At 45.0% G+C, this 12406-nt stretch overlaps 1 protein-coding gene across 14 annotated transcripts in view; it reads right to left on the minus strand.

Annotated features, from left to right (window-relative positions):
* Window positions 1-5384: 5384 nt before the first annotated feature.
* Window positions 5385-12406, minus strand: part of LOC125740020 (tripartite motif-containing protein 16-like) — a 411298-nt gene continuing 404276 nt past the window's right edge. For all 14 annotated transcript variants that reach the window (XM_049010668.1, XM_049010690.1, XM_049010674.1 and 11 more), the window contains one exon: window positions 5385-6349. In XM_049010668.1, the coding sequence (XP_048866625.1) occupies window positions 5814-6349 (536 nt within the window). In that variant the 3' untranslated portion in view covers window positions 5385-5813. The remainder of the gene's footprint in view (window positions 6350-12406) is intronic.

The raw sequence follows: 12406 nt of genomic DNA on the forward strand, positions 1-12406 counted from the left end.
ATTTCTCTCTGGTAGGTCTCTCTGACCTTACTCCCCTGGGAGAAAATGTAAATGTGTAGTTTTTTAGATCTTAATGTGAAAATCAGTTCTTCGTTTTCCCAGAAGGTGGCAGCACATGAACACTGCAAAACTGCAAGCTTGGCTTGTCGCTTTGTATACAATAGTGCGCTATCCGTAGTACTAGTACATGTAAGTACTAAGATTATGTAACCCCGGGCTGCAAGGTTACGTAACCCCGACTGCGCCACCAGAGGCCCTGCCCCTCAGGACTTCAAATTAACCCCACGACTTCCCCCTTGCAGTTACATTTGCATGAACATACAGAGACGCATATCCCAGAATTAAAACAATTTAACACAATACTTAAAAAGAACCCTCCCAGCCGGTAAACAATTACCAGCATATGACACCACTAAAACAGACAAATGGGGTTGAGAGCAAAACCCAGGTGCTGGTGGTCCAATACTATAATCACGCCTTAACCCCTTAGCCAGCCAGGGAAGGTGCTTACCTGGAAGAAAAAGAAGGAAGGGGAGACACCACACACATACACCCCAAGGGCACACATATCCAGGTGGGAGTTAATATCAAAATCACAGCAAACCACATCCTGGAGTTAATACTTCTCACTCACCCCACATTCACTCCATGCAGTGCAAGAACACAGCCTCCAACCCCCAAACTCCAGCACCACATTCACTGGCTCTCCGCTGTAAATGGGGAAGAGAATAAACTACCCTCCAGACCTCCTACTATACCAGTCAGCACCCAGTTAGCCCCGGTAACCACACCCCCCCTTATTCACAACTATGCCAGTACAACGCACATAATCTCACAAACCAAACGAAATCAAAACAGGCAAAACAGCAGTGACCATCTCCTGAGCGTCAGCATAAACCCGGACACACTCGTCGCCCCGAACCCAGCCTGGGAAGAGATCAACAGTCCTTACATACCCAGAACAAAACAGAAATGCACCCAGCCACCCCGTCCAGCCCCTTTTATTTCATTGCAGACAGTATGAACACAAGATAATTCATGTATTTTTTGGTCAACGTCATTTGATTTGTAAATAAACATCCATTCTTGCCATTCAGGCCTGACGTTGACCAAAAAAAACATGAATTATCTTGTGTTCATACTGTCTGCAATGAAATAAAAGTTAAGGGACATTTGTGAATTACTGCTTTATTTTTTTATTCACATTTTCCACCCTGTCCCAACTTTTTCTGATTTGGGGATGTAATTACTTTGATTTATATCTGAATCCTACTTTTTTGTAATTGACCAGTACGCTTCTTATTCATGATAATATTCAGTTCACGTTTTATCTGTGACAAACAAGTGAGGATCAGAGAGCAGGAGCCTTGCTCAAGTGACAGTGACAGAACTTTACCAACCATGGGATTTGACCCCATGGCCTTCTACACATGGGCATGGACCCCTAATCTGCCAAATTACACACCGCCCTGACTCATTCTTCAATGAATTTCCTGCATGGACCCATCTCACCTACTGGAGCTTCAGATAGTTCTGCCTTGACAGTCAAGTGATCTTTACAAACAGAAAAATTATTACACCCATAACCACAAGACAGAACTTCCTTTGAAGGAAAGATTGGCTGGGACCTGCTTAATATGAGTTTGACGATGGTAAAATGATTGCGGTCATTAGCAATTTCATCCATCCATCCATCCATCCATTATCCTCCGCTTATCCGGGGTCGGGTCGCGGGGGCAGCAGTCTCAGCAGGGAGGCCCAGACTTCCCTCTCCCCGGCCACTTTATCCAGCTCCTCTGGGGGGATCCCGAGACGTTCCCAGGCCAGCCGAGAGACATAGTCTCTCCAGCGTGTCCTGGGTCTTCCCCGGGGTCTCCTCCCAGTGGGACATGCCCGGAACACCTCCCCAGGGAGGCGTCCCGGAGGCATCCGAATCAGATGCCCGAGCCACCTCATCTGGCTCCTCTCGATGCGGAGGAGCAGCGGCTCTACTCTGAGTCCCTCCCGAATGACTGAACTCCTCACCCTATCTCTAAGGGAGAGCCCAGCCACCCTGCGGAGGAAACTCATTTCGGCCGCTTGCACCCGCGATCTCGTTCTTTCGGTCACTACCCATAGCTCATGACCATAGGTGAGGGTAGAAACGTAGATCGACTGGTAAATCGAGAGCTTCGCCTTTTGGCTCAGCTCTCTCTTCACCATGACAGACCGATGCAGCGCCCGCATGACTGCTGACGCCGCACCGATCCACCTGTCGACCTCCCGCTCCATTGTTCCCCCACTCAATTTCATATATATATATATTCAGGACGCTAATTGTCGCACTACCTTTATTGTTATTTATTCTATTCTACTGCCTTTATTGGCCCTACTACCCCATTTCGTTGTGCTTATACACAATGACAGTAAAGTTGACTTTGACTTATGAAGTGAGAAGGCCATGGATAGAGAAGTTGTGCTAATGCTAACTGTGGCTACGACAGTCAGATTTATTGGACCCAGCTGATGGGTTCCACAAGTCCCCACGTGATCTGAGCCACAAGTACAGCTAAACTGTCTGACAACAAGCCAGTGAAGTCAAACAGCCTGCAAGGCCAGTCACCCCATCTGGGCGCAGGATCCCAAAACAGAACAAAGGCTTTTGTTTTCTGACTTTGACTCACTATTGGGAAAATAGTGATAAATCACCCCCCCCCCCCCCCCCCGAGAGTTACCCCAAAACACATCATTTTAGTTCACTGTCTTTCCCACGTTGTTCTGTTGATCATGTCCCCAAGAGGGAAGCCAGACTTTCCCAGAATGGTAGCTGCTCACTGTAACATGCATTAAGAGACTGAAAAGTGCTGGTGAACATCCTGCCTGGACGCCGGCCACTGTGATGGTGTACATGAATAGGGTGAATGGAACAATATATGTGGACTTTCATGGAATATAAACTGTGAATCGCCCATCCATCCAGTAAACCCCACTATAATAGTACCACCACCCTGTCCACCCGCCTGCATCCTGAAATATCACCCGAAATGTCAGGGCGAAACATCAACACAAGCAGATGGCTTCCATATTAGAGGAATGGGAGCCGAAACAGATGTGGCCAGCAGAGGGCGCTCTGCTCAGAGCACCGAGCTTCATGGGAGAGCAGGTGTGTGTGTGTCTGTGTGCATGGGAGTGTGTATGTAAATGTGTGTGTGTGTACGTGTTTGTATTTACCTCATTGTGAGGAACAAACATCTCAACAATGAGTCAAAACCGGTTACTTTTTAGCGTGTGGGAACATTTTTCAGCTCTTCGCAATATAATCTTCAATTTTACAAAAATCTATGAATGCAATCAAACAATGAATTTAGCCAAAAGTCTTATATTTTGTTTGGTTACTTATGGTTCAGGTTAGAACTGGATAAAAGATACGGTTACCTTAGTTACGATTAGGGGTTTGCCCAGAGGAATGACAGTCATAGTCAGTCCTGTGACTGTGAAAGGACAGTTTACATGCATGTCACATGTGTGTCACAGTAACTGGACACAACTGTGATAATTTTTATGCTTTTGGAGACAAAAATGTCTGTGTTTGTGTCACCAGAGGGATAAATTTCCCTGTTTGCATGTGTGTCACCGTCTGTAAGTGTATCACAGATGTGAGAGAAATGCTTGTGCATATAGGCTGTAAACCCTCATGCATTTCAGTCTCTGTAAGTGTTTCGTTCCGGCTGCTGTCAGACGCAGCATAAACGGACTCAGACCCGGGATGGTTGGATTGTCAGGGGTGATTTATTAACAAAGAGCACAAACAGGAGAGAACAGAACAGAAAAGGAGAATGAAACACTGATGCAGAGCCGAAGCCGGCGTGGTGGCTGCCACAGGATCGATTCCTCCCCCCTTAGCCGGGGACCCACCTTATACACCCACCCCCAGGGAAACAAGTGCACCACATCTAAATTAGACAGGGGGGAGAGAAACAAACACGCCGCCAGCAGAGGCAGCAGCACAGAATGTGGAGCTCGTCACTAGAGGGAGTAAGAATCCACCATCCCATTGTGTTCAGGGGTATATCTGTATTACTGCAGTGCCACTGTGAGTGTATTGTGGGTCATATTGTGGCTGAGAATCTTATTCCTAAACTGTGTGGAATAAAAAGGGAACTATATATATATACAGTACTGTGCAAAAGTCATAGGCAGTCACATAAACTTTTAAAAATGATCTCCATGTTTATTTAAACCTATGATATTATGTCTGTCAAACTTTTTGCCCTTAACCGTTTCAAAATCTCTCCTAAAGTCATCCCAGTATTGGCAGTATTTTCAATATACTCATGTATTTTTTTGACATGACCACTAGCACACCTCATATAGCTAATCAGTACCTCAGTGACTTTTCAAAACTAGTTTCATTAATTAATTGAGTTGGTGGTGAAATTTAACAAATACATGAAATGGCCGAGGTGAACCTGAGGAGAGGTTTAGGAACCATATTGGTGTTCATCTAGCCATCCAACAAGATATCAGTAACTTTTTGGAGAACATTTTACTCATAATTTGCATATGTTCTAATCCATCCATCCATTTTCCAAATCTCTTGTCCTACTGGGTCACGGGGGGTCCGGAGCCTATCCCGGAAGCAATGGGCACAAGGTGGGGAACAACCCGGGATGGGGGGGCCAGCCCATCGCAGGGCACACTCACACATCATTCACTCACGCATGCACACCTACGGGCAATTTTAGCAACTCCAATTAGCCTCAGCATGTTTTTGGACTGTGGGGGGAAACCGGAGTACCTGGAGGAAACCCCACGACGACATGGGGAGAACATGCAAACTCCGCACACCTGTGACCCAGGCAGAGATTCGAACCCGGGTCTCAGAGGTGTGAGGCAACAGTGCTTACCACTGCACAACCATGCCACCCCTATATGTCCTGATATTAAATTTTGTTTTTCATACTAAGAAAATATAAATTTACTACCCAGATAAATACCTTTAACATTTCCTATGACTGCCCCTTTTGCACAGTACTGTATATATGTCAGGATTCCTAATGAAACAGGATTTATGTGTTATTTCTGGTAATTGGTAATCACCTACACTACTTGATGATGATCAGGTGCTTTTCTGTTGTTGTACTAACGTGCCTTATTAAGATTTTATGTTATTTATGTTTACTTAGTTAATACATGATTGATTTTATTATATTATTATCTTTACTAAGTTACCTCAGGACCGCTGTAGGTTTTGAGTTAATAAACTGTCTGCCGTCTGCCGCCCCCTGCTGGCCAAAGCGTCGCCGCTGCGATATCAGGCTGCTGCGCTCAGTGAGCAGAGAGCGCGGATTAAGTCTGTTACTCAGTTACGTTCTGGGCAGCGCGGAACCGGGACATTAATGGGATAGAATAGGAAGCTTTTATTGTCAGTGTACAGGTAGCAAATACAATATATAGACAGAAATATAAAATATACATATAGAGGGGAGGGGAAAAGCTCCCCCCACTCATCAGGCTTAGATTTCATTACATTTTATTTTATTCAGAATCAGAATTAACTCTATTGGTACAACTGCATGTACTATGAATTTAATTTGGCAGTTTTGGTGCATTTACAGACAACATAGAACATAAGTCAGAGAAAAAGAGTAATTTTGCATGTTTGTTCAGCTTACAGAACCCAATTACTTATTTTATTAACATACGTCACACTTCAGACAGAGTAAAAAGGGTTATACTGGTTATAAAGCAGAGATTTTACCTTTTTGCCCCGGAGAAGCAGCGACATGTGACACTCTGATACGGTAAAAATGATTCCTCCAGCACACAGTGAGCTATCCCAGCATGCACAGCGACACGGGGGAGTTTGTATAATTAAGCCCAAACCCTGGATAGAGGGGTTCAGTGAATGAGGAGGTGAAGCTGTACAGGAGGGTCAGTCCATCAGAGGAGACTCTGTAGAAGGACAGAGTACCAGCCGCCCGGTCCAGATACACTCCTACTCTGCGGGGACCTGAGGGCTCTATGGGTATGTCAGTCTCTTTATTATTGTGCCAGACAGAGTAACTCTCAGGATCGCAGAACAGACTCCATGACTTGTCATTGAATCCAAGCACACAGTCAGCACTCCCTCCTTTCCTCCTGATTCCTTTATAAGTCACTCCTATCCAGGCTCCATTTCCACTCCACTCAGCCTCCCAGTAACAGCGACCAGTCAGACTCTCTCTGCACAGAACTTGGTGGTAGCAGTCAAATCTCTCTGGATGATCAGGATATGGCTGCTCTGCCCCCCCTGTCACCTTCCTGTTCCCCTCTGACAGAGACAGGACTCTGTGTGCTGTGTTGGGGTCCAGCGTCAGCTGGCAGGAGTCTGTAGGCAAGAGGAAGAGCGATTAATCCCATGATGAAGCCCAGCATCTCCATCATTATCACTGTCACACCTCACACACTCACTAACACAGAACTCGCTCCAATACACACATTTTATTCCCAATATACTCATGTAGCCGCCCGAGTCTGCGGCGCTCCGGCTGCCCCCTGCGCCGTGAGACACGCCGCGCTGAGAGACTCGCTGGGGCCGAACTGCACTTTAGCCTGCGCTCTATTATTCTGTACGATGCATAAAATATAAAAAGTCAAATATGTGAAATACCTCAGGAAATGTTGGACGCCCGCGCGACGCCGGCGGGAACAGGCGCCAAAATAATGCGCGTGTTAAACTAACAGGCTTAATTACAGGTAAATAAAATTACAAACAGCATTCATCAAACATATTAACCATAAAATTACACAACAAAGATTACCACTAAAAGTGAGTTTGTTTTTAGGTCACAATATGAATTTCTTTTAATCCACTTTGGACACACACCTCTCTCCAGCAGCGCGCAGACGCGACGCTCCCAACGCGGACGCATCTAGGCTGGTTCTCCGCAAAGCGCATCACCCGCGTATTACACCGCGTATGCGTACATGGAAACTTTCATATTTCTCTGGTCAAGCTGTGTACTTTACACATGCGCACGTGTCCTATTTAAGTATTATTAGTAGTAATTCTGATATTCCCTGCACATGTACCACAGTCGCGAGGTCTATTTATGTTTCCCTACGTTTTACAAATTCAGAGCGGCAGTTCACGGGGCTGCCAACTTTGATCAACTGGCTGGCGTGAGATTTTCAATTCGGGACAAGTCTGCACACATATGCATACACATTTATATGTATATGCAAACTACAACAATCCTCATCAAAATAATCTATGTTGGCGTTTAAAGACGAATTTGGAGTGCGGCAGGCGGTCGTCCGCGGAGGAGTAAAATGCATCATAAAAGTCTACACAAACACGTCCACTTGTACGTGCGTGCAGAGGTACCAGTCTGGCCGCCAAATGTTTTTTGTGTCTTGATTCCGGCTTCGTCTGTGCACTTACATGAGGATAACAAGACGCATGCGCGACGTGCAGTGCCACCAGAAATTGGGGTGGCAGTATGGTCACGTTTTGTCACGGAACATTTTCTTTACTTACGGTACAGATAGTATTACAGTAGCATTTAGTTTTTTTAAGAATGAGTGTCCAGAAGAGCTGTATATTTTCACAGACAAGAAAAAAATATTCCGAACACTATTGTGTCCTTCTTTGTACAGCATCTTCAAAATTCAATGGCAGTATAAGTTTCTAAGAAAGCAGTGTCATGCGTACAAGGTACAATGAAATTCTAACCTGAAATTCTTACTTGCCTATTTTCATAAGCAGCATTATTTTTCATACAGTTCCATCCATCCATCGATTTTTTTTGCCACTTATCTAATATATAACATATAATCTATATATAATGTAGTACAATATATAATCTCTAGGTCTGCCCCCAGGCCTCCTTCCGGTTGGACATACCCTGAAAACCTCCCCAGGGCGCCGTCCAAGAGGTATCCTAGAACCATCAACTGACTCCTTTCAATGCGGAGAAGCAGCGGCGCTACTCTGAGCCCGGATGTCTGAGCTCCTCACCCTCTCTAAGGCTGAGCCCAGACACCCTACTGAGGAAACTCATTTATGCTGTTTGTATATGCAATCTCATTTATTCGGTCATCACCCAGAGCTCATGACCATAGGTGAGAGTAGGAACGTAGATCAACCGGTAAATTAAAAGCTTCACCTTCCAGCTCAGTTCCCTCTTTTTCCAAATTGCTGCACTGGAATCAAGACTCTGAGATCAAAATCAAATTGAACTTTATTGTCATCTGCACCATATATAAGTATAGAGAGAGATGAAATGGCGAAGCTCAGGGCCCACAGTGTAAACATAAACTTAGTCCAATATAGAAAACAAGACAAGACAATGTGCAAAGGACTTACAGGACAGTGTAACTGAGGAAGAGGAGTAGATTGTCCAATATACAGTAATGTGCAATATTGTTAGAACTATATTAAAAATATGATGTTTTTTCTGTAGTCAGTTAGACCTGAATTCACCATCATGTACACTGTAACAGCCTGAGTTCACAGTGCAAAACAGTGTATGATAATAGTAGTAACAGCAGTAACACGTCTAACATTTATAACAGCTGAAAATAGGAATAGAAGCAGAATAATGGGGCAGACAAAGAATAATGGGGATTCTTATTATTGCCCCCATGTCAGAGTGACAAAGTGTTAAGTGCAGTGCAGCGCTTAAGGGTCGGTCTGTGGCCTTTAGTTGTGGGGTAAGGGGGGGTTCAGACAGTGATGAGGCAGAGTGAGGGATCCTGGGGGGCAGCCTGGTGTTGAGGAGCCTGACAGCCTGGGGGTAAAAACTGCCACGCAGCCTGGCAGACCCGGCTCTGATGCTGCAGTATCTTCTCTCAGGTGGCTGGAGTGTGGAATGACCATGTGAGGGATGTGATGGGTCCTGCACAATGCTGCAGGCCTTGCGGACACTGCGTTTGCAAAAAGCGGCTTGTAGGGAAGGGAGAGGCATCCCATAATGTTCTCTGCTGTCTTCACTACTCTCTGCAGGCACTTGTGGTCAGATTTGTTGCAGCTGCCATACCAGATGGTGATGCAGTTAGTCAGAACACTGCCGATGGTGCCTCTATAGAACATGGTGAGGATGGGAGGGGAAGGTTTGCTTATTTCAGCGCCTCATGACGTTTAGTCTTTGCTGGGCTTTCTTGAATAAGGATGCGGTGTTTTTTTGTCCATGTAAGTTCCTAAATTATGTCCAAACCGAGGAACTTGGTTCTCCTTACAATCTCCACAGCAGTACCGTTGATGCTGAGTGGGGTGTGGGCAGGTCATGTCCTTCTGAAGTCCACAATCATCTCCTTTGCCTTGTCAACGTTGACAGATAGATTGTTGTCTCTGCACCTTGTGGACAGACTTTCCACCTCTTCTCTGTATGCTGATTCATCTTCTCTGTTTATCAGTCCCACCACAGTTGTATCATCCACAATCCTGATGATGATGGTGTTGGAGGTGTTGCAGACCATACATACTGACTGGGGCATCTCTGTCAGGAAATCCAAGATCCAGCCGCAGAGAGTGGTGTTCAAGCTTAACCCCCTCAGTTTTTGAGGGACGTATTGAAGGTAGAGCTGAAGTCTATGAATAACATCCTGACATATGTGACTCTCTTATCCAGATGTGTCAGGGAAAGGTGACGGGCAGAGGCTACGGTGTCCTCAGTAGACCTGTTGGACCGGTATGCAGATCGGAGAGGGTCTAGAGAGGTGGGAAGATTGGTCTTTATGTATTACTGCCATGACCAGCCTTTCCAAGCACTTCATGATGATTGACATGAGTGCAACGGGGCAGTAGTCATTCAGGCTAGTCACTGATGGCTTCTTCAGTACTGGGATGATGGTGGTTGATGTGAAGCATGCTGGGACAGACCACTGGCTTAAAGAGGTGTTGAAAATGTGTGTAAGGACACCAGCCAGGTGGTCAGTGCATTCTCTCAGCACACAGCCAGGTATGTTGTCAGCTCCTGCAGCCTTGCGTGGATTGACTCTGGATAGAAGACTTCTCACATCAGCTGTGGACAGACAGAGTACCTGGTCACTGGGGGGGGTCCGCTCCTTATTCTGTACAAAAAAGTTGTTTAGCTCTTCTGGAAGGGAGACATCACCGCCACTCATGTGTGGGTGGGGCATGTAGATCATGATTGGCTGAATTCCCTGCCATATACGGCGTGTGTCTTTGGTGCAATTAAAGTGTTCACTGATCCTCTGTGCATGTGCCTGATTGGCGATCCTCATAGCTCGGGACAGGTTGTCTCTGGGCATCCTGAGGGCAGCCTTGTCTTTAGATCTGAAAGCTGCATTTCTGATTCTTAGCTGTGTGAGCACTTCCCTCGTCATCCAGGGCCTTTGATTGGCTGTCGTGGTCATCGATCACAGAGTTTATATACTCCTCCAGGTTGATGGCGTCACCATTTATAGCAGCCTCCTTAAAAATGTCCCAGTCAGTAGATTCACAATAGCCTTGGAGAGCTGAGACGGCACCAGCTGGCCACACTCTTACTGACTGGTTTGTTGTGCTTCAGCAGGGATTTATACACAGGAACCATGAACACAGTGACATGGTCTGAGTAGCTAAGGTGGGGGTGGAAGGGCCTTGTAGGCCTCACAAATGTTTGTGTAAACATTGTCCGGACAGATTCTCCCTTTAGCTGGGATGTTCATATATTGGAAGAATTTGGGTAAAACTGGCTTCAGATTTGCCTGATTGAAATCTCCAGCAATGATGACATAAGACTCTGGATTAGACTCTCTGTTCCTGGCGATTTCTTATTTTTTAAGTAATTTATTGCAGCAGACATCTCAGTTAAACCAATTAGGACGTCACAAAGTTCACGATCCACATCAGTTATTCACGTGATGTTTGAGAAGAAAAAATCTTCGATCAAGACTAATGACATACGAATTATTAAAGTACTCAGTGCAGAAATTGGCTATTTTCTTGATGTCATCTGCAACATTTCCATACATCCTCACCCGCATAATGCAGTTGTTCCTGACTTGCTCTCTTTCTAGCCTAAAGAAATAGGCTGAGTTCTGCTCACCTTGTTCAAGCCATTTTTGCCACAATCTAACAAAGGCTCCTTCTGCCTTATGTTTATATATAATCATCCAGTTTATTCTGTAAGGCACCTCCTACATTATTTTCTGTATCAGTCAGACGACTGACTGGTTTGCAGGTTAAAGCAGTAAATCTCATTTATAATTTTGTTTTCTTCATCTCTTCTGATTCGAGCCAAGTCACTACTAAACCTTCTGACAAATTTTGCTACATCATGTTATTATTGCAATACTTTTTTCTGTATTGGGTCGGTTCCAGTGTAAGTCAGTTAATTATTCTATATTCGAAATAGCTACTTTATTTCTCAAGATTGAACTGTTTAATATTCAGTTTGAAGATATTTTATATCCAGTAGACGATGACAAAGATTGCATGTTCTCCCCATGTTGTCGTGGGGTTTCCTCCAGGTACTCCGGTTTCCCCCCACAGTCCAAAAACATGCTGAGGCTAACTGGAGTTGCTAAATTGCCCATAGGAGTGCATGTGTGAGTGAATGGTGTGTGAGTGTGCCCTGCGATGGGCTGGCCCCCCATCCTGGGTTGTTCGCTGCCTCGTGCCCATTACTTCTGGGATAGGCTCCGGACCCCCCGCGACCCAGTAAGGATAAGCGGTTTGGAAAATGGATGGATGGATGGATGGATGGATGTTAATGGCTCGGTGGTCAGAAAATGGTGAAGGTATAATGTTTGTTTAAATATTTCCTAATTCATTAGAAATAAGCCAAAAATCAGTTTGTGACTGATTTGAAAAGGTGCTATTGTTTTATCTCTTGTTTAATCTCTTCCATCATTTTTTTTCTTTTTTCAGAAACTGTCATCATGACTATGTATAGTTATTGCAGTCACTGGATGATTAAATAAAACCAGACAGTAGTAAAACTGCATATAGTTCACACTACATGGTAAACAAAACAAGTCGGTTTGCAGCTCTAACCAAAGCGTGTTCTTCAGAGCGCCATCTTGACTCCCAAGTGAGACTGGAAACGAAGGAACCGACCAAGATGGTTTTCTCGCACTGCCCTCTGGTGGACATGACCTTTAATCCTCCAGATAGATGTAAACTACGCACGCAAGTGTAGTCGTGTCGTGTGAAGTCCTGGCCCTAAAGCACAGACTTAGGAGATGTTCAGTGTCACAACCAGTTTGGGGACACAACAAAAAAAATTATAATTCTGATAACGTCAGTGCAAGTGGGAGGGGCCATCGCGTCCAAACTGTCCGCATAGCTGGATAATTCAGTCAATAACCAATATAGTTTTGTCTAATATTTCCGGTGCCAGCAGTAAAACAACTAGCCAGCTTATTATCGGAGTAACTTTGCATTGTAAATGAAAACCATGCCGCAGGTCTGATAAACAAAATATTGTGGCACTCG

The sequence above is a fragment of the Brienomyrus brachyistius genome, chromosome 4 (genome assembly GCF_023856365.1).
Source record: "Brienomyrus brachyistius isolate T26 chromosome 4, BBRACH_0.4, whole genome shotgun sequence".
NCBI classification, from domain to species: domain Eukaryota; kingdom Metazoa; phylum Chordata; class Actinopteri; order Osteoglossiformes; family Mormyridae; genus Brienomyrus; species Brienomyrus brachyistius.